At 43.0% G+C, this 25,650-nt stretch overlaps 1 protein-coding gene across 1 annotated transcript in view; it reads left to right on the top strand.

Moving 5' to 3' along the window:
- Positions 1–1,208, top strand: part of LOC112077037 (uncharacterized) — a gene marked incomplete at its 5' end in the record, with an annotated part of 6,475 nt that extends 5,267 nt beyond the window's left edge. Inside the window, 3 exons of the mRNA XM_024143644.2 lie at positions 88–188; positions 365–543; positions 672–1,208. Of these exons, the coding sequence (XP_023999412.1) occupies positions 88–188; positions 365–543; positions 672–767 (376 nt within the window). The remainder of the gene's footprint in view (positions 1–87; positions 189–364; positions 544–671) is intronic.
- Between the last annotated feature and the right edge of the window lie 24,442 nt (positions 1,209–25,650).

The following is a 25,650-nucleotide window of genomic DNA, read 5'->3' as shown; positions in this document are numbered from 1 at the left end:
GATTTCATTTAGCTGCTGCTTGTACAGCTAAACAGGATGAAGGGAACATGTTTAACTCTCACACAAAACCCATTTTTATGTCCACAGTGCTTATGGCACTGAAATCAGAGCAAACGTGACGTATGTATACAAAGAGGACGATGTCAACCACCCTAGTAGTTTTCTACAGGAAGTCTTAAAAGTCTCAGGTATGCTGCTTTTGTTACCATACGGTTGTCATTGCTGTGTTTTTTTTATGACAGTGAGTTATCAAACACCATGTAACGTGTATAATACTCAATCTCCAAAACACTTATATATCTATGTTATATGACATATTACAAGTTTATAATCCCTCTAAAATGTATTTTCATTTCTATTCTAGGTCTCCTGACCACCACTGTTGCCCCAACAACAACTACCAGCACCACACCACTTCATACCCTTTTGCTGACCACTCCTTTCAATACCACAAGTGTTGGAGGTTTTCCTGGCTGGGCTTTGGCCATTATCATTCCTTGTGGCATCGCTATCATTCTGGTACCCCTGTGGATCCTGCTATGTGTACGTATAGGCTTGTGTTCACATGTGTACTGTGAAAATAGTTTACAAAGTATTTCATCCAATAAGCTGTTTAATTTCTGCAATGATATTTTGCATGTGAATCATGCCACCCCATCTTTCTTTTGCAGTGTATGCTATGTGGCTGCTGTGCAGCTGTAAGGAGACGCTGGCACAGACGCAGATCTTACAATGTACAGTACACCACCAGAAACGGACTCTTCTAAGGTGACAACACTAACATCAGTAGGCAACTGTCATCACAAGAACAGCCAATTATKTATCTATATCTGCATATCAGGAGGCTTCATTGGGTGCTTGCATCTATTTTTTTATCATGAAAAGAAAATTCATAATGGGCTTAATAATCCACAAGTTTTTTGCGCATTGTACAATTTTTCATATTATACATCTGATTGTTAATCAAAGTTACAGCTGAGCTGAACAGCATGTATGTTTATGTATTTATTAGCTATGTAATTTATGTGGTTTCAAGCTGTGCTGTCCACTGACTAAAATGGTTATCAGTTATTTATTTAATGTATAATAAGGTAGATTAAAATATTTATTTGAGTTTTGTTATTTCCTCTCTTGACTAACTATTAACTAACTTATTTTCAACTGCAATACWGTACTTGTTTCTTCATCACACAGTTTGACAAATGTAATAAAGACTTTGCWAATCYGTATTAAGAAAACATTGTATGATTACAGACAGCACATCTAAACATCAAAGGAAGTCAAGATTGTCCCACCTGGCACCTTACGCTCAGAAATATCTAACACAATTTAATATCTACAGTACCAGTCAAAAGTTTGGACACACCTACTCATTCAAGGGTTTTTCTTTCTTTTTACTATTTTCTACATTGTAAGAATAATAGTGAAGATATAACACATTTGGAATCATGTAGTAACCAAAAAAGTGTTAAACAAATAAAAATAGATTTTTGATTCTTCAAAGTAGCCACGCTTGCCTTGATGACAGCTCTGCACACTCTTGGCATTCTCTCAACCAGCTTCACCTGGAATGGTTTTCCAACAGTCTTGAAGTAGTTCCCACATATGCTGAGCACTTGTTGGCTGCTTTTCCTTCACTCTGCGGTCCAACTCATCCTAACCATCTTTATTGGGTTGAGGTCAGGTGATTGTGGAGGCTAGATCCTCTGATTTAGCACTCCAAATAGCCCTTACACAGCCTGGAGGAATGTTGGGTCATTGTCCAGTTGAAAAATAAATAATAGTCACACTAAGCGCAAACCAGATGGGATGGCGTATTGCTGCAGAATGCTGTGGTACGCATGCTGGTTAAGTGTGCCTTGAATTCTAAATAAATCACAGACAGTGTCACCAGAAAAGCACCCCCACACCATCACACCTCCTCCAAGCTTCTTCTTCTTATTGGTGTCCTTTAGTAGTGGTTTCTTTACAGTATTTCGACAATGAAGGTCTGATTCATGCAGTCATCTCTGAACAGTTGATGTTGAGATGTGTCTGTTACTTGAAGTATTTATTTGGGCTGCAATCTGAGGTGCAGTTAACTCTAACGAACGAACCCTGTCGTGGGTGATGTTGGCTTTCGCGACTGGTCGAGCACCGGTACACACTACCAGTGCGCTATTTTTCATATGTTGCCCTACCGGAGTTACAGCGTCACTGCTATTAGCTTCACGACATAAACGCCGTTTGGGTCTTTGCCTGTCAAAAAAGATACACATCAAAAAATACTATTTGGCAACAACACGATTTGCCGCATTAAATAAGCTTTTAATTTGACACGTCAAATAACACAGTTCTATTATAGAATGTTGTGTGTTCCGAATTTGCACGTGCTAGCCAAGCGCCACCACTACTATCAGTAGCACTGTCAAAGCTGGCAAACAAGCAAACACTGGCCACGAACGATGTGTTTAAAATACTGCGTTGGTAATAAAGCATTATTTATTCGACCGCAACTTCTGGGGTAGCTAGCTAGCTTTAGCTTGGTACCTAGCTAGTGTAACGGATGTGAAATGGCTAGCTAGTTAGCGGGTACGCGCTACTAGCGTTTCAATCAGTTACGTCACTTGCTCTGAAACCTGAAGTAGTGTTGCACCTTGCTCTGCAAGGGCCGCGGCTTTTGTGGAGCGATGGGTAACGACGCTTCGTGGGTGACTGTTGTCGATGTGTGCAGAGGGGTCCCTGGTTCGCGCCCGTGTCGGGGCGAGGGGACGGTCTAAAGTTATACTGTTACACTAGCACCAATACAACCAGCCTGAAAACAATGACCAGTTGAAACTGCAGTCATTTTCATTATTCTTAGCAATGTTTAGGAATCCTTGTGAGTAAGTATTAGCTAGGTAGCCACTTGTTGTTCGCCTAATGAAATTAAACTTCAGTTCATGAAAATAAATAGCTAGGCAGCTACTTAGCCCTGTTGCCCAAAGCTAGCGTTAAAAGCAGTCAGCTAGCTTCATCTGGCTAGTGATGCTCGACCGGACCGGGTTATATGTTGTGAAGCTAGCCACAATAAGGATTAGGCACAATAGTGTAATTTGAGGTTTACCTTCAACATAAAAGTACCTATTTGAAAGTGATGCAGAAGTTTAGAATTGGTGGAATCATGCCATATTTAGACTAGATAATGTTAAACAAGGTTGGATTGTGAAGCAATGATTATGAAGCAATGAAATGGGGTATCAGTCTACTCGGTTACACCCACAGAACACAACTCTGAAGAGTTTATGCAAATACACTACCGGTAAAAACACCTACTGATCCGTATTCATCGACCTGGCAATGCTTTCGACTCTGTCAATCACCACATTCTTATTGACAGACTCAACAGCCTTGGTTTCTCAAATGATTGCCTCGCCTGGTTCACCAACTACTTCTCTGATAGAGTTCAGTGTGTCAAATCAGAGGGTTTGTTGTTCAGACCTCTGGCAGTCGCTATGGGGTGCACAGGGTTCAATTCTCGGGCTGATCTTCTCTGTATACATCAATGATGTCGCTCTTGCTGCTGGTGATTCTCTGATCCACCTCTATGCAGACGACACATTTCTTTATACTTCTGTCCCTTCTTTGGACACTGTGTTAAAACCTCCAGACGAGTTTCAATCCATACAACTCTCTTCCGTGGCCTCCAACTGCTCTTAATTGCAAGTAAAACTAAATGCATGCTCTTCACACGATCACTAACCCTAGTAGTTAGAGCGTTGGACTAGTAACCGAAAGTTTGAATCCCCGAGCTGACAAGGTAAAAATCTGTTGTTCTGCCCCTGAATAAGGTAGATAACACACTGTTCCTAGGCCGTCATTGAAATAAGAATTTGTTCTTAACTGACTTGCCTAGTTAAATAAAGGTAAAAATAAAACTGGCTCTCATGAGGACTGCCATAGGAATGGAAGACCAAGGTTTACGCTCTGCTGCAGAGGATACGTTCATTAGAGTTACCAGCCTCAGAAATTGCAGCCCAAATAAATGCTTCACAGAGTTCAAGTAACAGACATCTCAACATCAACAGATGAGACTCTGTGAATCAGGCCGTCATGGTCGAATTTCTGCAAAGAAACCACAGCTAAAGGACACCAATAAGGAGAAGAGACTTGCTTGGGCCAAGAAACACGAGCAGTGGACATTAGACCGGTGTATATTTGTCCTTTGGTCTGGAGTCCAAATTGGAGATTTTTGGTTCCAACTGCCGTGTCTTTGTAAAACGCGGTGTGGGTGAACGGATTATCACTGCATGTGTATTTCCCACTGTAAAGCATGGAGGAGGAGATGATATGGTGCTTTGCTGGTGACACTGTCTGTGATTTATTTAGAATTCAAGGCACACTTAACCAGCATGGCTACCACAGTATTCTGCAGCGATACGCCATCTCATCTTGTTTGAGCTTAGTGGGACTATCAGTTGTTTTTCAACAGGACAATGACCCAACACACCTCCAGGCTGTGTAAGATATATTTTACCAAGAAGGAGAGTGATGAAGTGCTGCATCAGATGACCTGGCCTCCACAATCCCCCGACCTCAACCAAATTGAGATGGTTTTGGATGAGTCGGACCGCAGAGTGAAGGAAAAGCAGCCAACAAGTGCTCAGCATATGTGGGAAGTCCTTCAAGACTGTTGGAAAAGCATTCCAGGTGAAGCTGGTTGAGAGAATGCCAAGAGTGTGTAAATCTGTCATCAAGGCAAAGGTTGGCAATTTGAAGAATCTCAAAAATACAACATATTTTGATTTAACACTTTTTTTGGTTACTACATGATTCCATATGTGTAATTTCATAGTTTTGACGTCCCTGACGAGTCAGGGTTCTCAACTCTGGCATACTTAAAAAACAAGTACAGAAACAGACTCAATGCTGAACATGACCTCCGTGTTGCGCTGTCAAAAACCCAGAATAGACAACCTGTGTGATTTGATCAATCAGTTTGTTACAGTTCAGGATAAAACATATATATTGTATTTTAACAGCAACAGTTCTAACCTAGACTTTTTTTCAACAATACTTTTATTAATTTTTTCATCTGTACTGTTACTTAGGGTTGCACTATCAAAAACTCAACCTGTGTGATGTGATCAATGAGTTTATTCCAGTTAAAATGTAAAATTATTTATTGTATTTTAACAACAACAGTTCCAACCTAGACAGATGTAGAGTGTTTTTAATGGGAAAAAATAAATATGCATAGCTATTTATAAGGGTATTTCATTGTTATTTGTTTTTGGCTTAAGGGCAATGAAATGTACCAGTATTTAAGTATAGTTGCATATTTTCATAAGCTTGGGTCTCAGGAAAACAGAATTTCTAATTTGGGTCCCAGGGTGTAAAAGTTTAAGAACCCCTGTTATCAACGTGCAACCGAAAATACGTTTGCACAATGAGCACTTGTCTCTCAAAACATCGTTACAGTTGTTTAGCTAGCTAGCCAATTGTAGACATATTTAACGTTACATTGACATGAAATCAGTCAAAACACTTCCCCACATGGCAGTTTCTTGTCGTTGTTGGTAGAATCACAACAACTTTGGCCGCTCTGACGATTGTAATTTACATAGGCTTTCTAGGGCAGACCAGGGCTGATGGCACCGCTTGGTTGCTACGCAGTAGCCGATCAGCAGAGCTTGTGACTTCAGTCAGAATACTTCACTATTGTAGTCATATTTTGTCTCTACAGCAAGAGGGCGCCAAATGATCAGGTTCTGTTTGGTTATTGTTCAACACAGGCCCGGTCCAAATACATTGAAAATGCATTCTTATATGTCTGAATTGGTGTAAACTAACATTACAAGTTTTCCAAGAGCCATTATGTACCATTATGTGGAGTGTGGAGCTTGCAATGCCAGGGTCGGTTCCCACTAGAGTCCTTCACACAAAAATATATGCATGCTCTACTGTGGTTCGCTTTCAAAAAAAGCATCTACAAAATTATAATATAAACTAAGCATGTACTGTTCATCTTTCATGTCATACCATGGCATTCACACATAAAACAAGGAGGATGTTCCTTATCGTGGATGTAATGGCATGTTCAATAGAACAGATTCAATGAAACTAGAACACCTTTCAGCGTCATAGTAGAAGTCAGGGAAATGTCAGGGAGTGAGTCAACGCTTAAATTAACTTGCCATCTTATATTATGAAATCTAATGACAAACCAAACCAGTTTTAAATCAACCAGTACTGTTTAGGGTGTGTCTAGTTATTTATTGGCGGTTGGCAATGCCTAAGACGACAATAAATAATCAGAAACTTGAAATCACATTTCACATATCCAAATAGTGTTGTGTAAGGGTAAGTTGTACAATTCACATCTGATAAATACAAGTTAGGATTCGTTACGATTGGGTCACTGCAAATCGTTAGTTGGGATGTGTGCAAAAAAAAGTATATCATTGGTCAAAACACTGACACACTGACTGGGGATGTTGCTCTTCGCAAGATGACACGTTTTCTCTAAATGAATACATTTCTACCTGTACATATGTTTTGTTTACTGTCGCAAGTAGCCATCCTATAAGCAGGAAGGAGTTCTATAGAAATAATCCACTTCACAGAGGTTTAACGGGTCCTGGATAGAGGTCCTGGATGGCAGGAAGCTTGGCCCTAGTGATGTACTGGGCCGTATGCACTACCCTCTGTAGTGATGCAACCATTCAGGATGCTCTCGATGGTGCAGCTGTAGAACTTTTTGAGGATCTGTAGACCCATGGGGGAATAGTTTTTGCCGTGCTCTCTTCATGACTGTCTTGGTGTGTTTGGACAATGATAGATTGTTGGTGATGTGGACACCAAGGAAATTGAAGAGCTCAACCACAGCCCCGTCTATGAGAATGGGGGCGTGCTCGGTCCTCCTTTTCCTGTAGTCCACAGTCATCTCCTTTGTCTTGATCACGTTGAGGGAGAGGTTGTTTTCCTGGCACCACATGACTAGGTCTCTGACCTTCTCCCTATAGGCTGTCTCATCTCATCCTATGGTATTGAACGCTGAGTTGTAGTCAATGAATAGCATTCTCACGTAGGTGTTCCTTTTGTCCAAGTGGGAAAGGACAGTGGGGAGTGCAATAGAGATGGCATCATCTGTGGATCTGTTGGGGCGGTATTGAAATTGGAGTGGGTCTAGGGTTTCTGGGATGATGGTGTTGATGTGAGCCATGATCAGCCTTTCAAAGCATTTCATGGCTACAGACATGAGTGCTATGGGTCGGTAGTCATRTAGGAAGGTTACATTAGTGTTCTTGGGCACAGGGACTATAGTTGTCTGCTTGAAACATGTTGGTATTAGACTCAGACAGGAACCGTTTGAAAATGTCAGAAGACACTTGCCAGTAGGTCAGCGCATGCTCGGACTACACGTCCTGGTAATCCGTCTGGCCCCGCAGCCTTGTGATTGTTGACCTGTTTAAAGGTCTTACTCACATCGGCTATGGAGAGTGTGATCACACAGTCGTTCGGAACAGCTGAAGCTAACATGCATGCTTCAGTGTTGCGTGCCTCGAAGCAAGCATAGAAGTAATTTAGCTTGTCTATTTGGCCGGTGTCACTGGGCAGCTCGCGGCTGTGTGAGCAGTGCTTCCCTTTTTATGCAAGTAAAGTTCGTAAAAAATAATTAATCTTGGATTCATGTGATGATATGTTGTGTGGTTCTCCCAATACAACTCGGGAAAGCATGCAGTTTATTAGGCTACAAATTAAATAAGTTATGATGTACTTCACAGTGTGGTGAAAGTGCACAGTGATGAGTATGATTCTCCTTTCAATAAATATCGATGGTCTTATTCTGGTGACATGATGATTGATGCTGCAGTTGGACCTCAAAGCCAGCTCCACTGCATTTTTTTCATTGTTCCCCTCTAATCAGGGACTGATTTAGGGACACCAGGTGTGTGCACTTAATTATCAGGTAGAACAGAAAACCAGCAGGCTCTGGACCTCTTAGAGTAAAAGTTGAATACCCCTGATGTAGGCTATACCCACAATGTATCTGCTAGCTGTTAGCTAGAGCACACGTGCCAATACAAGAGTGGGCACATTCGCTACACAGTGCATTCACAAAGTATTCAGACCCCTTGACTTTTTCCACATTTCGTTACAGACTTCTAGAATGTATTTAAAAAATGTTGCCCTCATCAATCTACACAATCTACCCATAATAACAAAGCAAAAACAGGTTTTTAGAATTTTTTGCTAATTTATAAAAAATAAAAACCTGAAATATCACATTTACACAACTTTTCAGACCCTTTACTCAGTACTTTGTTAAAGCACCTTTGGCAGCGATTACAGCCTCAAGTCTTCTTGAATATGATACTACAAGCTTGGCACATTTGTATTTGGGGATTTTCTCCCATTCTTTTCTGCGTGCCCAGTTCCCAGTTGTTTTGAATGTGGAAATAGTGACGGCGTCAGCATCACTGGCTACTGACCTATTAAAAANTTTCTCCCATTCTTTTCTGCGTGCCCAGTTCCCAGTTGTTTTGAATGTGGAAATAGTGACGGCGTCAGCATCACTGGCTACTGACCTATTAAAAATMAGTGTGTTCTTCAAYCATGTCAGGYAACTGTCTTATYTGGGACACCGAATGAAGGGATGACGACTAACGTCTACCACCAGAAATAAATGCTAATAGGTACTGTATCTGTATTGGTTTGAAAGACAATTATAATATTTGCACATTGTTGTATTAGCAGAACAATAAGGATGGTTTATTCTACATGGAACCGTTGCACTTGAAAGTTATCAAAACACTTTGTTTAGAATATCTACATAAATTCAGCAATTTGCACTTTTCTCTTATTACTTTGTAGGCTACTGCTGGACCCATGGCTTGAGGCAAACTCTGTCATATCCAGTGTCATATCCAGGGTGAAGTGTCATGCACTCCACCCCTCCTGCCACCTGACTGCACTTGTACGTACATGAAGACAGAACCTCACCCAGAGACCTGTGAATGTCGGTATGTGGTTAGACAGCCAAATCCTTAGAAAATACCATAGAAATAGAATTGAATGCCATGCTATTTCTGGGACAGCTGAAGTTGTACCGAAGATTTGTATGCTCCTTGTTCTATCTGTGGTTCTCCTCTACACAGAACTTATTTGTATTGTTGCTAGGTAAAGTGTAGCTACACTGTCTTTATAAGCACATCAATATTCCAGCAGAAAATGTTTTGTCTTTACATGAAATTATAAAACTTCAAGTTGCAAGCTACTTTCATAGCAAGGTGTTGTAGAACGAGTGTCTCATGAAAAACATTGCAGACACTGGTAAAACCTGTGTATACTTTAAATGCATACATTCAACAGCTGATACCAAAATGAACAAATGGCGGGAAATCACGCATTAGATTCCTTCGCAGTATGAATAAACTTAGTATGTTGATATTCATTGCTTACTGCATATGTTTTACTAAACAGTATGTTCTAAATAATATGTAGTACACAGAAGTATGTACTTTTAGTAAGTAGTAGGCAAGACATATTGGACACAGACCATGCCTCGGGATTTAATGAATGTGAAATGTCATATGAATATAAATATATTCTTTCCCAGCACTGTCTCTAAGTAGGTTGGTATACAATGAGTCTTAAATCTGGTCACACCCTAAAAAGTCACACCCTCGAATATAAACGTACTCTCTAAAACTTGTTGTGTTTGCACCTAGCAAGTACAACGGGAATGCACACACATTACATCCATATAAGCAGTCCTTAGTCAAGAAGGCTCTGATAGTAACAATTAGACATGTTGAGTCAGGCATCACTCTCAGGGATGTACAGGTTCACAAGTGATACTAACATGTTGAAAGAAACTCGCCCAAATTGCTTATCTAAATCATTTGGGTAACACTTTGTGAATGTTAAAGGTGCCATAACCTAATATTTAAAAATAATTCAAAAGATACCAGAATAAGTTATTTTTTCATTACAGTATTTAGTAGCAGTATTGTTGCTGGTGTTGCTGACTGGATTAGTCCTGTGCACCACAAGGCTGTATTAGACTCTGCTGAGCTAAAGCCAAGGCATAAGCTTCTGGCTCAATGGGTGTTAGGCCGGGTATCTGTAAAGCACTTCCTGACCACCACTGATGTAAAAAGGGCTTCATAAAATAAATGTGATTGATTTGATTGGAGCTAATACATGTCTTCAGGTATCAGGCAAGGTTACTGAACACATTACAATGCCATCAATTGCTCTGACCTGAGTTCAAATAGTATTGAGCCTGTCTGGAGTGGAGTGCCAGAAAGATGTGGTTTGCCCTTTTGGGACTATTACAGTGGTCCCATTGTGCGGGGCAAGCTCAATCATCGACCACAGCTAGTTAGAGTATTTAGAATATACTATTTATCCAGGTCAGGTTCCAACCCCTTCTGCCATTGTGGCCTTGAGCAAGGCACAAACCCCTGAACTACTACCTGGGTACTGCTCTGAGGCTTACCTGATGCTCCCAGACTGTTGCGTGAATAGTATGTCAGAGGGTTGGGTACTGTGACAGATGGAATACACATTTTCATTGTACTGATAAACAAGGCAAAATTAAACATGTCCTCCAACTAATACATTTAAGTTATCGTGTGTGACCGCATTTTATCCAATAAGGTGAGTGTGAATTTTACAGAGAGTAGAGGCCTAATGTTTATGAATTAAAATGGCCAACGTACTTCCCGTGGTTACTTTTTTTATTGTCATGCCAGATACTCAAGGTTGTGACCCGGTCCGTGTACATCTTAGACAATGGTTTTCTGATGTAAAACGGAAACGTCAGCAACGTTTTTCTTTCTTTTTCAAATGTTTTATTTAATTTGTTCACAAAACACATTGGTTGTTACTTTGTTTTTTTGCAGATGAAAAAAAAAACATGATATTTTGATTTTCACAAGTGGGTGGGGTTAAATGTGGAAGGTCTGTCATTGGCCAAATGCACAACCTCTCCCTTAAAAATAAGAGTTCACCCTTGAACTTATTTCTATTAATCTGCCATCTAATAATTAACATTATTAATTAATTTACTGTAACATTAATGTTAGACTTGCTACATGCTATTAATGTTAGTAAGGGTCTGTGTGTCTGTTCTGAAGAGGTTAGTGTGCGAGGGCGCTAACCTGCTACTCTCCCTCTGAGGAAGAACATCTCGGAAAACATTACCTTCCTCTCCTTTTTGTGTGTGTGTGTGTGTGTGTGTGTCCAGTTGTTTTAGTCTACTCATAAGTGTGTTTGTCTTTCAAGAAATTCCACAAATTAACTTTTAACAAGGCACACCTACCTCATGAAGCTGGTGAGAATGCCAAGAGTGTGCAAAGCTGTCATCAAGGCAAAGGGTGGAAACTTTGAAGAATCTCAAGTATATTTTTATTTGTTTAACACTTTTTTTTGGTTACTACGTGATTCCATATGTGTTTTTTTCATAGTTTTGACGTCTTCACTATTATTCTACAATGTAAAACATTGTAAAAATAAAGAAAAACCCTTGAATGAGTAGGTTTCTCCAAACTTTAGACCGGTACTGAATGTGTATGTATGTATGTACAGTGAAAGATTAGTGGAATCTGTGTGGGTAGCTGGACAGGTAGGATGACTGACAGTGAAGGTGAACAGGTGGTCACGTGTCAGAAGAATGGATGAGACTGAGGCAGGAATTCCTTTAACCATAAAGTGGTATATTTACTGAGTAGTCTGTGCTGCATAACAAAGGAAACAAATAACAAGTATCCAATCAAATTCATAATCAAAGATCAAATCATAACAATCATTCATTATTAACATAATTAGGGAATTCAACAATCCAGTTCATTATGAAGTCAATAGTAAATCACCCGTGAGTCATTTAGGCTCTTAGCTATTTATCATAAATCATGAAAGAATACAAACAGTGAATGGTCATTCAAGCTATAATCCCCTTTAGTTTGATATCAAAGTCGATCAGTTAACAATGACGTTTCTCATTTCACCCTTTCAATTGTCTTCATGTGTACATGTAATCAATTTCATTACATATTAACCATATCGATTGCATAATTGGCCTATGATGATCCGTAGGGCCGCGATCATTGACCATTCACATTACACCATATGTTTGAAGCGTGCGCTCCAAGCCGCGCTGCGCGTTAATAACTACACTGCTCAAAAAAATAAAGGGAACACTTAAACAACACAATGTAACTCCAAGTCAATCACACTTCTGTGAAATCAAACTGTCCACTTAGGAAGCAAAACTGATTGACAATAAATGTCACATGCTGTTGTGCAAATGGAATAGACAAAAGGTGGAAATTATAGGCAATTAGCAAGACACCCCCCAAAAAGGAGTGATTCTGCAGGTGGTGACCACAGACAACTTCTCAATTCCTATGCTTCCTGGCTGATGTTTTGGTCACTTTTGAATGCTGGCGGTGCTCTCACTCTAGTGGTAGCATGAGACGGAGTCTACAACCCACACAATGGTCAGGTAGTGCAGTTCATCCAGGATGCACATCAATGCGAGCTGTGGCAAAAAGGTTTGCTGTGTCTGTCAGCGTAGTGTCCAGAGCATGGAGGCGCTACCAGGAGACAGGCCAGTACATCAGGAGACGTGGAGGAGGCCGTAGGAGGGCAACAACCCAGCAGCAGGACCGCTACCTCCGCCTTTGTGCAAGGAGGTGCACTGCCAGAGCCTCGCAAAATGACCTCCAGCAGGCCACAATGTGCTATGTCAGCATATGGTCTCACAAGGGGTCTGAGGATCTCATCTCGGTACCTAATGGCAGTCAGGCTACCTTTGGCGAGCACATGGGGCTGTGCGGCCCCACAAAGAAATGCCACCTCACACCATGACTGACCCACCGCCGCCAAACCGTCATGTGCTGAGGATGTTAGCAGCAGAACATTCTCCACGGCGTCTCCAGACTCTGTCAGGTCTGTCACATTTGCTCATGTGCTCTGTGAACCTGCTTTCATCTGTGAAGACACAGGGCGCCAGTGGCGAATTTGCCAATCTTGGTGTTCTCTCTGGCAAATGCCAAACGTCCTGCACGGTGCTGGGTCGTAAGCACAACCCCCACCTGTGGACGTCGGGCCTCATACCACCCTCATGGAGTCTGTTTCTGACCGTTTGAGCAGACACATGCACATTTGTGGCCTGCTGGAGGTCATTTTGCAGGGCTCTGGCAGTGCACCTCCTTGCACAAAGGCGGAGGTAGCGGTCCTGCTGCTGGGTTTTGCCTCCTACGGCCTCCTCCACGTCTCCTGATGTACTGGCCTGTCCTGATAGCGCCTCCATGCTCTGGACACTACGCTGACAGACACAGCAAACCTTTTTGCCACAGCTCGCATTGAGGTGCCATCCTGGATGAACTGCACTACCTGAGCCACTTGTGTGGGTTGTAGACTCCGTCTCATGCTACCACTAGAGTGAGAGCACCGCCAGCATTCAAAAGTGACCAAAACATCAGCCAGGAAGCATAGGAATGAGAAGTTGTCTGTGGTCACCACCTGCAGAATCACTCCTTTTTTGGGGGTGTCTTGCTATTGCCTATAATTTCCACCTTTTGTCTATTCCATTTGCACAACAGCATGTGAAATGTATTGTCAATCAGTGTTGCTTCCTAAGTGGACAGTTTGATTTCATAGAAGTGTGATTGATTGGAGTTACATTGTGTTGTTTAAGTGTTCCCTTTATTTTTTGAGCAGTTGTATAAACAATAACTGTGGCCCACTCTCTCCGATCGCAACAGATAGTTCAGATGAAAGGTAACAGAGTCGGTGGACATACGTGGATTCATGGACGCACAGAACTTCTCGAGCAGAAGGAGATAAGGAAGAGAAAGCAGCGAGATCAGGCGTGCCGTTTTCCTCCTTTTATGTGATGAGATCTGTCGGTCATTGCCACCTGACCTAAATTAAAGCGCCCCTGGCCCAGCTGAGTAAGTGCGCATGAATTAAAGGATTATTCCACCAACTCCATAGGCCTTTTCTACATACAGTATATGTCTATACAGTGCATTTGGAATGTATTCAGATCCCTCAACTTTTTCTAAATTTTGTTACGTTACAGCCTTATTCTAAAATGTATTAAATTGTTTTTTTCCCTCATCAATCTACCAACAATACCCCATAATGACCCATACCCATAAAAACACGTTTTTTATTATACAATTTATAAAACCTAAAAACTGATATCACATTTACATAAGTATTCAGACCCTTCACTCAGTACTTTGTTGAAGCACCTTTGGCAGTGATTCCAGCTTCGAGTCGTCTTGGGTATGATACTACAAACTTGGCACACCTGTATTTGGGGAGTTTCTCCCAGTCTTCTCTGCAGATCCTCTCAAGCTCTTGTTAGGTTGGATCGCGTGTGTTGCTGCACAGCTATTTTCAGGTCTCTCCAGAGATGTTTGATCGGGTTCAAGTCCGGGCTCTGGCTGGCCACTCAAGGACATTCAGAGACTTGTCCCGAAGCCACTCCTGCGTTGTCTTGGCTGTGTGCTTAGGTGAATCTTAACCCAGTCAGGTCCTGTTTGCTCTGGAGCAGGTTTTCATCAAGGATCTCTCTATAAGTCTCTCTATAAGTTCCTGTGAACACATCTTGTTGAACGCGGAACAAGGGAGAACTTGGTTTGTTGTTTTGAGAAGTTTGTTGTTTTGAAAGTGTATTGGAAAGTTTCTTCGTAGCTAGCTAAGTTTTTAGTTTGGTCCCGCAACGCATTTGACATCAGTTACTGGGACTGCTACTCTCTGTCCAGTGATCCTGCCAACCAAGGCCGGGTCTGAGGAGCTATTTGGCGTAGCAGCTAGCCTAGCTGCTTAATAGCTGCCTATCAAGCTAGCAGGGATCATTGAGGACTTGAATGTAGCCCGCGACGTGGTTAGCCATTGTGGCTGGGACCGCGGATTGTCCCGGGTTTGTGGCTGTCTAGATCCCTGCTGTTTTTGTGTTCCCTGTGACCTGCCATGTGTGGAACTGCGAGAAGTGACAGCGTAACCTACGTTGCTAGCTACGATGACAAAGACCAAAGCCGGCGGGAGTATTGTTGAGGACAGTGGTGTCTCCCTATCACAGGTGAAGGATCTTTTAAACAAAAAAATGAGTCCAGGACCTGAAGAACAGTTTGCAGTTCTCCCAGGGTCAGCTCGACGAGGTGAAACAGGAGAACGGCAAGTTGACAGCAATCTGTAAGTCATTGAGAGAGGGCATCAGTTCTGTGTGTGAATCCATGATAACAATGACGGGTAAATCTCGAGGGACAATCAAGGCGGAACAACGTGGTGGTGGACGGAATTGCAGAATCCCCACATGAGACCTGGACGAAGCCTGGAAGAAGCCTGGAAGGGATGAGAGATCCAAGTCTTTGGGTTCATAGCTCCAACCCCGCAGCACACACACACACACACCAATTGATTAATGGACTGCTGAATGTTTTTTTTTCTCTCTTGCTTTGTTTGATCTTTTCCATATAATGTCTATCTCTGATAAGCTACCCAGGAAAGGGCTGAAAATTGCCCATATTAATATATGTAGCCTTATAAATAAGGTTAATGAAATCAATAAATTGCTAACATCAGATAACATTCATATATTAGCCATTTCTGAGACTCACTTAGATTATTAATTTGATGATACAGCAGTAGCAATACAAGGATATAACATCTATAGAAGAGACAGAAACGCTTATGGGGAAGGTGATGCTGTATATATTCAGAGCCATATCCCTGTAATGCTTAGTTAGGAAACTGACTGTTAGAACTGTTAAGGCTCCATGGATTGATGAGGAATTGAAAAACTGTATGGTTGAAAGAGATGGAGCAAAAGGAGTGGCTAATAAGTCTGTCTGACTTACTGCATATTGAGAAATTATGAAACTAATTATGTAACTCAACAAAAAGAAGAAGAAACTGTATGATGAAGCCAAGATCAATGGTATAAAGAATGGTGGGAAAAAACGTTGGTGTGCTTTAAATGAAATTATGGGCAGAAAGACAAATTCAGCTCCATCTTTCATCGAATCAGATGACTTATTCATCACAAAACCATTTGATGTTGCCAATTATTTTAATGATTTATTCATTTGCCAAGTGGGAAAACTTAGGCAGAAAATGCCAACAACAAACAGTGAGCCATCGTATTCATGCATAAAAAGACACATAAAAAAATATGAACATTGCAAGTTTGAATTTTGTAAAGTTTGTGTGGGAGAGGTGGAAATATTATTGTTAACGATCAATAATGACAAACCTCCTGGTATTGTTAACTTAGATGGAAAGCTACTGAGGATTGTAGCTGACTCCTATAGCCACTCCTATCTGTCATATATTTAATATGAGCCTAGAGGAAAATACTTGTCCTCAAACTTGGATGGAAGCCAAAGTAATTCCGCTACCCAACAGTGGTAAAGCAGTCTACTGGTTATTTACTGGTTATAAGCTTGCTGCCAGCTCTTAGCAAACTGCTGAAAGAATTGTGTTTGACCAAATACAATGCTATTTCTCTGTAAACAAATTAACAACAGACTTTCAGCATACTTATAGAGAAGGGAACTCAACATGTACTGCACTGGCACAAATGACTTATGATTGGTTGAGAGAACTTGATAATAATAAGATTGTGGGAGCTTACCTGTCACCCTAGACCCACTTCAATTTGCATACCGCCCCAATAGGTCCACAGACGATGCAAGCACCATCACACTGCACACTGCCCTATCCCATCTTGACAAGAGGAATACCTATGTAAGAATGCTGTTCATTGACTACAGCTCAGCATTCAACACCACAGTACCCTCCAAGCTCATCATTAAGCTTGAGGCCCTGGGTCTCAACCCCGCCCTGTGCAATTGGGTCCTGGACTTCCTGACGGGCCGCCCCCAGGTGGGGAAGGTAGGAAACAACTACACTTCACTGAACCTCAAAACTGGGGCCCCACAAGGGTGTGTGCTCGGCCCCCTCCTGTATTCCCTGTTCACCCATGACTGCATGGCCTTGCACACCTCCAACTCAATCATCAAGTTTGCAGACKACACAACAGTAGTAGGCTTGATCACCAACAATGACGGGACAACCTATAGGGAGGAAGTGAGGGCACTCGGAGTGTAGTGTCAGGAAAACAACCTCTCCCTCAACGTCAACAAAATGAAGGAGATGATTGTGGACTTCAGGAAACAGCAGAGGGAGGACCCCCCTATCCACATCGACGGGTCAGCAGTGGAGAAGGTGGAACGTTTTAAGTTCCTCAGCATAAACATCAAGGACAAACTGAAATGGTCCACCCACACAGTTACAAAACTGATCAACAATTAGTCACTAGACTGCTGTGTTGACAATAAATGGTGCATCGGGTGGTGAAGAAGGCGCAACAGCACAGCAGCGCCTCTTCAACTTCAGGAGGCTGAAGAAATTTGGCTTGTCACCTAAAACCCTCATAAACTTTTACAGACACACAATTGAGAGCATACTGTCACGCTGTATCACCGCCTGGTACGGCAACTACACCGCCTACAACCGCAGGTCCCTTAAGAGGGTGGTGCGGTCTGCACAACGCATCACCGGGGGTAAAATGCCTGCCCTCCAGGACACCTACAGCATCCGATGTCACAGGAAGGCCAAAAAGATCATTTAGGACAACAACCACACGAGCCACTGCCTGTTCACCCCGCTACCATCCAGAAGGCGAGGTCAGTACAAGTGCATCCAAGCTGGAACCGACAGACTGAAAAATAGCTTCTATCTCAAGACCATCAGACTATTAAACAGTCATCACTAGCACAGAGAGGCTGCTGCCTGCGTACAGACTTGAAATCATTGGCCACTTTAATAAATGGATCACTAGTCACTTTAATAATGTTTACATATATTGCATTTCTCATCCCATATGTATATACTGTATTTTATACCATCTATTGCATCTTGCCTATGCCACTCAGTCCTTGCTCCTCCATATATTTATATGTATATATTCTTATTCCATCCCTTTACTTAGATTTGTGTCTATTAGGTAGTTGTTGTGGAATTGTTATATTACTTGTTAGATATTGCTGTAGTGCCGGAACTAGAAGCACAAGCATTTCTTTAAACTCGCAATAACATCTGCTAACCATGTGTATGTGACCAATAACATTTGATTTGATTAGATTTTTTACTGTTAGAGTTCAGTGCAGCCTTTGATGTTATAACCTGTTGTTGAATGGCTTTTCAACATTTACATTACATTTAGGTCATTTAGCAGACGCTCTTATCCAGAGCGACTTACAAATTGGTGCATTCACCTTATGATATCCAGTGGAACAACCACTTTACAATAGTGCATCTAACTCTTTTAAGGGGGGGGGTTAGAAGGATTACTTTATCCTATCCTAGGTATTCCTTAAAGAGGTGGGGTTTCAGGTGTCTCCGGAAGGTGGTGATTGACTCCGCTGACCTGGCGTCGTGAGGGAGTTTGTTCACCATTGGGGTGCCAGAGCAGCGAACAGTTTTGACTGGGCTGAGCGGGAACTGTACTTCCTCAGAGGTAGGGAGGCGAGCAGGCCAGAGGTGGATGAACGCAGTGCCCTTGTTTGGGTGTAGGGCCTGATCAGAGCCTGAAGGTACGGAGGTGCCGTTCCCTCACAGCTCCGTAGGCAAGCACCATGGTCTTGTAGCGGATGCAGCTTCAACTGGACCAGTGGAGAGAGCGGAGGAGGGGTGACGTGAGAGAACTTGGGAAAGTTGAACACCAGACGGGCTGCGGCGTTCTGGATGAGTTGTAGGGGTTTAATGGCACAGGCAGGGAGCCCAGCCAACAGCGAGTTGCAGTAATCAGACCGGGAGATGACAAGTGCCTGGATTTAGGACCTGCGCCGCTTCCTGCGTGAGGCAGGGTCGTACTCTGCGAATGTTTGTAGAGCATGAACCTACCAGGAACGGGTCACCGCCTTGATTTAGTTGAGAACGACAGGGTGTTGTCCAGGATCACGCCAAGGTTCTTAGCACTCTGGGAGGAGGACACAATGGAGTTGTCAACCGTGATGGCGAGTCATGGAACGGGCAGTCCTTCCCGGGAGGAAGAGCAGCTCCGTCTTGCCGAGGTTCAGCTTGAGGTGGTGATCCGTCTCCACACTGATATGTCTGCCAGACATGCAGAGATGCGATTCACCACCTGGTTATCAGAGGGGGAAAGGAGAAGATTAATTGTGTGTCGTCTGATAGCAATGATAGGAGAGACCATGTGAGGATATGACAGAGCCAAGTGACTTTGGTGTATAGCGAGAATAGAGAGAGGGCCTAGAACAGAGCCCTGGGGGACACCAGTGGTGAGAGCACGTGGTGCGGAGACAGATTCTCGCCACGCCACCTGGTAGGAGCGACCTGTCAGGTAGGACGCAATCCAAGCGTGGCCGCACCGGAGATGCCAGCTCGGAGAGGGTGGAGAGGAGGATCTGATGGTTCACAGTATAAACGGCAGCCGATAGGTCTAGAAGGATGAGAGCAGAGGAGAGAGAGTTAGCTTTAGCAGTGCGGAGCGCCTCCGTGACACAGAGAAGAGCAGTCTCAGTTGAATGACTAGTCTTGAAACCTGACTGATTTGGATCAAGAAGGTCATTCTGAGAGAGATAGCAGGAGAGCTGGCCAAGGACGGCACGTTCAAGAGTTTTGGAGAGAAAAGAAAGAAGGGATACTGGTCTGTAGTTGTTGACATCGGAGGGATCGAGTGTAGGTTTTTTCAGAAGGGGTGCAACTCTCGCTCTCTTGAAGACGGAAGGGACGTAGCCAGCGGTCAAGGATGAGTTGATGAGCGAGGTGAGGTAAGGGAGAAGGTCTCCGGAAATGGTCTGGAGAAGAGAGGAGGGGATAGGTTCAAGCGGGCAGGTTGTTGGGCGGCCGGCCGTCACAAGACGCGAGATTTCATCTGGAGAGAGAGGGGAGAAAGAGGTCAAAGCACAGGGTAGGCAGTGTGAGCAGAACCAGCGGTGTCGTTTGACTTAGCAAACGAGGATCGGATGTCGTCGACTTCTTTTCAAAATGGTTGACGAAGTCAACAGCAGAGAGGGAGGAGGGGGAGGAGGGGAGGAGGATTCAGGAGGGAGGAGAAGGTGGCAAAGAGCTTCCTAGGGTTAGAGGCAGATGCTTGGAATTTAGAGTGGTAGAAATTGGCTTAGCAGCAGAGACAGAAGAGGAGAATGTAGAGAGGAGGGAGTGAAAGGATGCCAGGTCCGCAGGGAGCGAGTTTTCCTCATTTCCGCTCGCTGCCCGGAGCCCTGTTCTGTGAGCTCGCAATGAGTCGTCGAGCCACGGAGCAGGAGGGGAGGACCGAGGCCGGCTGGAGGATGGGGACATGAGAGTCAAAGGGATGCAGAAAGGGAGGAGAGGAGGGTTGAGGAGGCAGAGATCAGGAGATAGGTTGGAGAAGGTTTGAGCAGAGGGAAGAGATGATAGGATGGAAGAGGAGAGAGTAGCGGGGGAGAGAGAGCGACAGGTTGGGACGGCGCGATACCATCCGAGTAGGGGCAGTGTGGGAAGTGTTGGATGAGAGCGAGAGGGAAAAGGATACAAGGTAGTGGTCGGAGACTTGGAGGCTGAGAAAAACAGGAAGTGGGAATTCTGAGGTTGGTAGATTTTCAACACAGCCCCTATTGAACAAACAGTGGGATATGGATGCGTTTGCACTTCCTACGGCTTCCACTAGATGTCAAGAGTCTGTAAAACCTTGTCTGATGGCTCTACTGTGAAGTGGAGCCGAAGGAGACAGGAATTAGTCAGGTCTACCATGACCTGGCCATGCTCTGACCATGCGCGTTCAAATGAGAGGGAGCTCTATTCCATCGCATATCTGAAGTCAATGTAATTCTCCGGTTGGAACATTACTGAAGATTTATGTTAAAAACATTCTAAAGATTGATTCAATACATCGTTTGACATGTTTCTACTGACTGTTACTGAACTTTTTGACATTTCGTCAGCTTTTAGTGAACGCGCTTTCTGACTTTGGATTTGTTTACCAAACACGCTAACAAAAATAGCTATTTGAACATAAATGATGGACATTACCGAACAAAACAAACATTTCTTGTGGAAGTGGGAGTCCTGAGAGTGCATTCCGACGAAGATCAGCAAAGGTAAGTGAAGATTTATAATGCTATTTATAACTTTTGTTGACTCCACAATTTGGCGGGTAACTGTATGACTTCCTTTTGTGGCTGAACGCTGTTCTAAGATGATTGAATATTGTGCTTTTGCCGTAAAGCTTTTTGAAATCTGACACAGCGGTTGCATTAAGAACAAGTGTATCTTTAATTCTATGTAAAACATGTATCTTTCAAAGTTTATATCAAAGTTTATGATGAGTATTTATGTTATTTGACGTGGCTCTCTGCAATTTCTCCGGATATTTTGGAGGCATTTCTGAACATGGCGCCAATGTAAACGGAGGTTTTTGGATTAAAATATGAGCTTTATCGAACAAAACATACATGTATTGTGTAACATGAAGTCCTATGAGTGTCATCTGATGAAGATCATCAAAGGATAGTGATTCTTTATCTCTATTTCTGCTTTTTGTGACTCCTGTCTTTGGCTGGAAAAATGACAGTTTTTCTGTGATTTTGCGGTGACCTAACATAATTGTTTGTGGTGCTTTCGCTGTAAAGCCTATTTGAAATCGGACACTTTGATAGGATTAACAACAAGATTACCTTTAAAATGTTATAAGATACATGTATGTTTGAGGAATTTTAATTATGAGATTTCTGTTGTTTGAATTTGGCGCCCTGCACTTTCACTGGCTGTTGTCATATCATCCCGTTAACGGGATTGCAGCCATAAGAAGATATAAACAAAGCATGTGTGTCCATGTATGCTGATGATTCAACCATATACGCATCTGTAACGATAGTCTATTTCGTCCTCCTCATCGGACGAGGAGAGGCGAGAAGGATCGGACCAATATGCAGAGTGGTAAGTGCTCATGATGATTTATTAAAACCGAACTGAACACTGAAATACAAAAACAATAAACGATGTGCAGAAAACCGAAACAGTACCGTGTGGTGAAAAAACACTAACACGGCAACAATCACCCACAAACAAACGGTGTGAACAGCCTACCTTAATATGGTTCTCAATCAGAGGAGACGTAAAACACCTGCCCCTGATTGAGAACCATATCAGGCTAATTAACAATGAACCTAAACATAGAAACACATAACATAGAATGCCCACCCCAACTCACGCCCTGATCATACTAAACAAAGACAAAATAAAGGAAATCAGGTCAGGAACGTGACAGCATCAGCAACCACAGTTAGTGAAGTCACTGGAACCCTTAACAAATACTTGCAGTCTGTTTTGGAATGGGTGGCCAGTAATAAACTGGTGCGGAACATCTCTAAAAATAAGAGCATTGTATTTGGTACAAATTATTAATTAAGTTATAGACCTCAGCTGAATCTGGTAATGAATGGTGTGGCTGTTGACCAAGTTGAGGTGACTAAATTACTTGGTGTTACCTTAGATTGTAAACTGTCATGGTCAAAACATATAGATTGAATTGTTGTAAAGATGGTGAGAGATCTGTCCATAATAAAGAGATGCTCTGCTTTTTTGACACCACACTCCAAAAAGAAAGTTCTGCAGGCTCTAGTTTTGTCTTATCTTGATTATTGTCCAGTCATGTGGTCAAGAGGATAGACCTAGCTAAGCTGCAGCTGGCCCAGAACAGAGCGGCACATCTTGCGCTTCATTGTAATCAGAAAGACTGATATAAATACTATGCATGCCAGTCTCTCTTGGCTAAGAGTTAAGAAGAGACAGACTACATCACTTCTTCTTTTTATAAGAAATATTAATCCCAAATTGTTTGCATAGTCAACTTACACACAGCTCTGACACACACACTTACCCCACCAGACATGCCACCAGGGGTCTTTTCACAGTCCCCAAATACAGAACAAATTCAAGAAAGTGTACAGTATTATAAAGAGCCATTATTGCATGGAACTCCGTTCCATCTCATATTGCTCAAGTGAACAGCAAACCAGGTTTAGAAAAACAGATAACGCAACACCTCACAGCACAACGCCTCTCCCCTATTTGACCTCGATAGTTAGTGTGTATGTATTGGTATTGATATGTAGGCTACGTGTGCCTTTTTACATTAATTTTTTAATAATGTAGTTCTGTCCTTGAGCTGTTCTTGTCTATTAATGTTCTATATTATGTCATGTTTCATGTTTTGTGTGGACCCCAGGAAGAGTAGCTGCTGCTTTTGCAACAGCTAAAGGGGATCCTAATGAAATACCGAAATAATTTGCTCTGTTCGTCTTTCCCTCGATCCTGACTAGTCTCTCAGTCCTTGCCGCTGAAAATATCACCACAGCATGATGCTGCCACCACCATGCTTCACCGTAGGGATGGTGCCAGGTTTCCTCCAGACGTGACGCTTAGCATTCAGGCCAAATAGTTAAATCTTGGTTACATCAGACCAGATAATCTTGTTTCCCATGGTCTGAGAGTCCTTTAGGTGTCTTTTGGCAAACTCCAAGCGGGCTGTCATGTGCCTTTTACTGAGGAGTGGCTTCCGTCGGGCCACTGTACCATAAATGCCTGATTGGTGGAGCACTGCAGAGATGGTTGTCCTTCTGGAAGGTTCTCCCATCTCCACAGAGGAACTCTGGAGCTCTGTCAGAGTGACCATTGGGTTCTTGGTCATCTCCCTGATCAAGGCCATTCTCCAATCAAGTTGTAGAAACATCTCAAGGATGATCAATTTCGAGTCACATAGCAAAGTGTCTGAATACTTAAGAAACAGTTTTCGCTTTGTCAATATGGGTTATTGTGTGTTGATTGATGAGGATTTTTAAATTAAATCCATTTTAGAATAAGGCGTAACAAACGTAACAAAATGTGGAAAAATTCAAGGGGTCTGACTACTTTCCTTATGCACTGTATGTGCAACATGTAAAGTGTTGGTACCAATTTTAAAACTTCTTCAGGATTGGTGGGTCCCCCACTGGACTGTTGAGCTAACGTAGGCTAATGCGATTAGCGTGAGGTTGTAAGAAACAAGAACATTTCGCAGAACATAGACATATCTGATATTGTTAAGCTAAGAATACTTGTGGCGCCGAAAAGAGATGGCCGCCTCGCTTCGCGTTCCTTGGAAAATATGCAGTATTTTGTTTATTTACGTGTTATTTCTTACATCGGTACCCCAGGTAATCTTAGGTTTCATTACATACAGTCGGGAGGAAATACTGAATATACGATTAACGTCAACTCATCATCGTTCCTACCAGGAATATGACTTTCCCGAAACGGATCCAGTGTTTTGCCTTCCACCCAATACAATGGATCTGATCCCAGCCGGCGACCCTGTGCGACGCCGAAAAAGGGGAAAACGAGGCGGTCTCGTGGTCAGGCTTCGGAGACGGGCACATCGCGCTCCACTCCCTAGCATACTACTCGCCAATGTCCAGTCTCTTGACAATAAGGTTGATGAATCCAGAGCCAGAGTAAGCATCCAGAGAACATCAGGGATTGCAACGTGCTCTGCTTCACGGAAACATGGCTAACTCAAGGGACGCTAACGGAGTCGGTGCAGCCAGCTGGTTTCTTCATGCATCGCGCCGACAGAAACAAACATCTTTCCGGTAAGAAGAGGGGCGGGGGGTATGCCTTATGATTAACGAGAAGTGGTGTGATCATCATAACAAACACACAGGAACTCAAGTCCTTCTGTTCACCTGATCTAGAACTCCTCACAATCAAATCCGACCGCATTATCTACCAAGGGAATTCTCGTAATCATAATCACAGCCGTATATATTCCCCCCCAAGCAGACACATCGATGGCCCTGAACGAACTTTATCTGACTCTTTGTAAACTGGAAAACACACACCCTGAGGCTGCATTCATCTAGCTGGGAATTTTAACAAGGCTAATCTAAAAACAAACTCCCTAAATTCTATCAGCATATCGATTGTGCGTACCAGGGCTGGAAAAACACTAGACCATTGTTATACTAATTTCCGCGACGGTTATAAGGCCCTCCCCCGCCCCCCTTTCGGGAAAGCTGACCACGACTCCATTTTGTTGATTCCAACCTACAAACAGAAACTCAAACAACAAGCTCCCGCGCTCAGGTCTGTTCAACGCTGGTGTCCGACCAATCTGAATCCACGCTTCAAGACTGCTTCGATCACGCGGATTGGAATATGTTCCGCATGCGCTCCAACAACAATATTGACGAATATGCTGATTGGTGAGCGAGTTCATTAGGAAGTGCATTGACGATGTCGACCACAAGCAACGATAAAACATTCCCAACCAGAAACCGTGGATTGACGGCAGCATGCGTGAAACTGAAAGCGGCGAACCACTGCTTTTAACCAGGGCAAGGTGACCGGAAGCATGACCGAATACAAACAGTGTAGCTATTCTCTCCGCAAGGCAATCAAACAGGCTAAGTCTCAGTACAGAGACAAATCGAGTCGCAATTCAACAGCTCAGACACAAGAGGTATGTGGCAGGGTTTACAGTCAATCACGGATTACAAAAAGAAAACCAGCCCCGTCGCGGAGCAGGATGCTTGCTCCCAGACAGGCTAAACAACTTTTTGCCCGCTTTGAGGACAATACAGTGCCACTGACACGGCCCCTACCAAAACCTGCGGGCTCTCC

This window comes from Salvelinus sp. IW2-2015, unplaced genomic scaffold, assembly GCF_002910315.2.
Source record: "Salvelinus sp. IW2-2015 unplaced genomic scaffold, ASM291031v2 Un_scaffold4218, whole genome shotgun sequence".
Classification (NCBI taxonomy): Eukaryota; Metazoa; Chordata; class Actinopteri; order Salmoniformes; family Salmonidae; genus Salvelinus; species Salvelinus sp. IW2-2015.
This window is presented reverse-complemented; position numbering and strand designations above follow the sequence as displayed.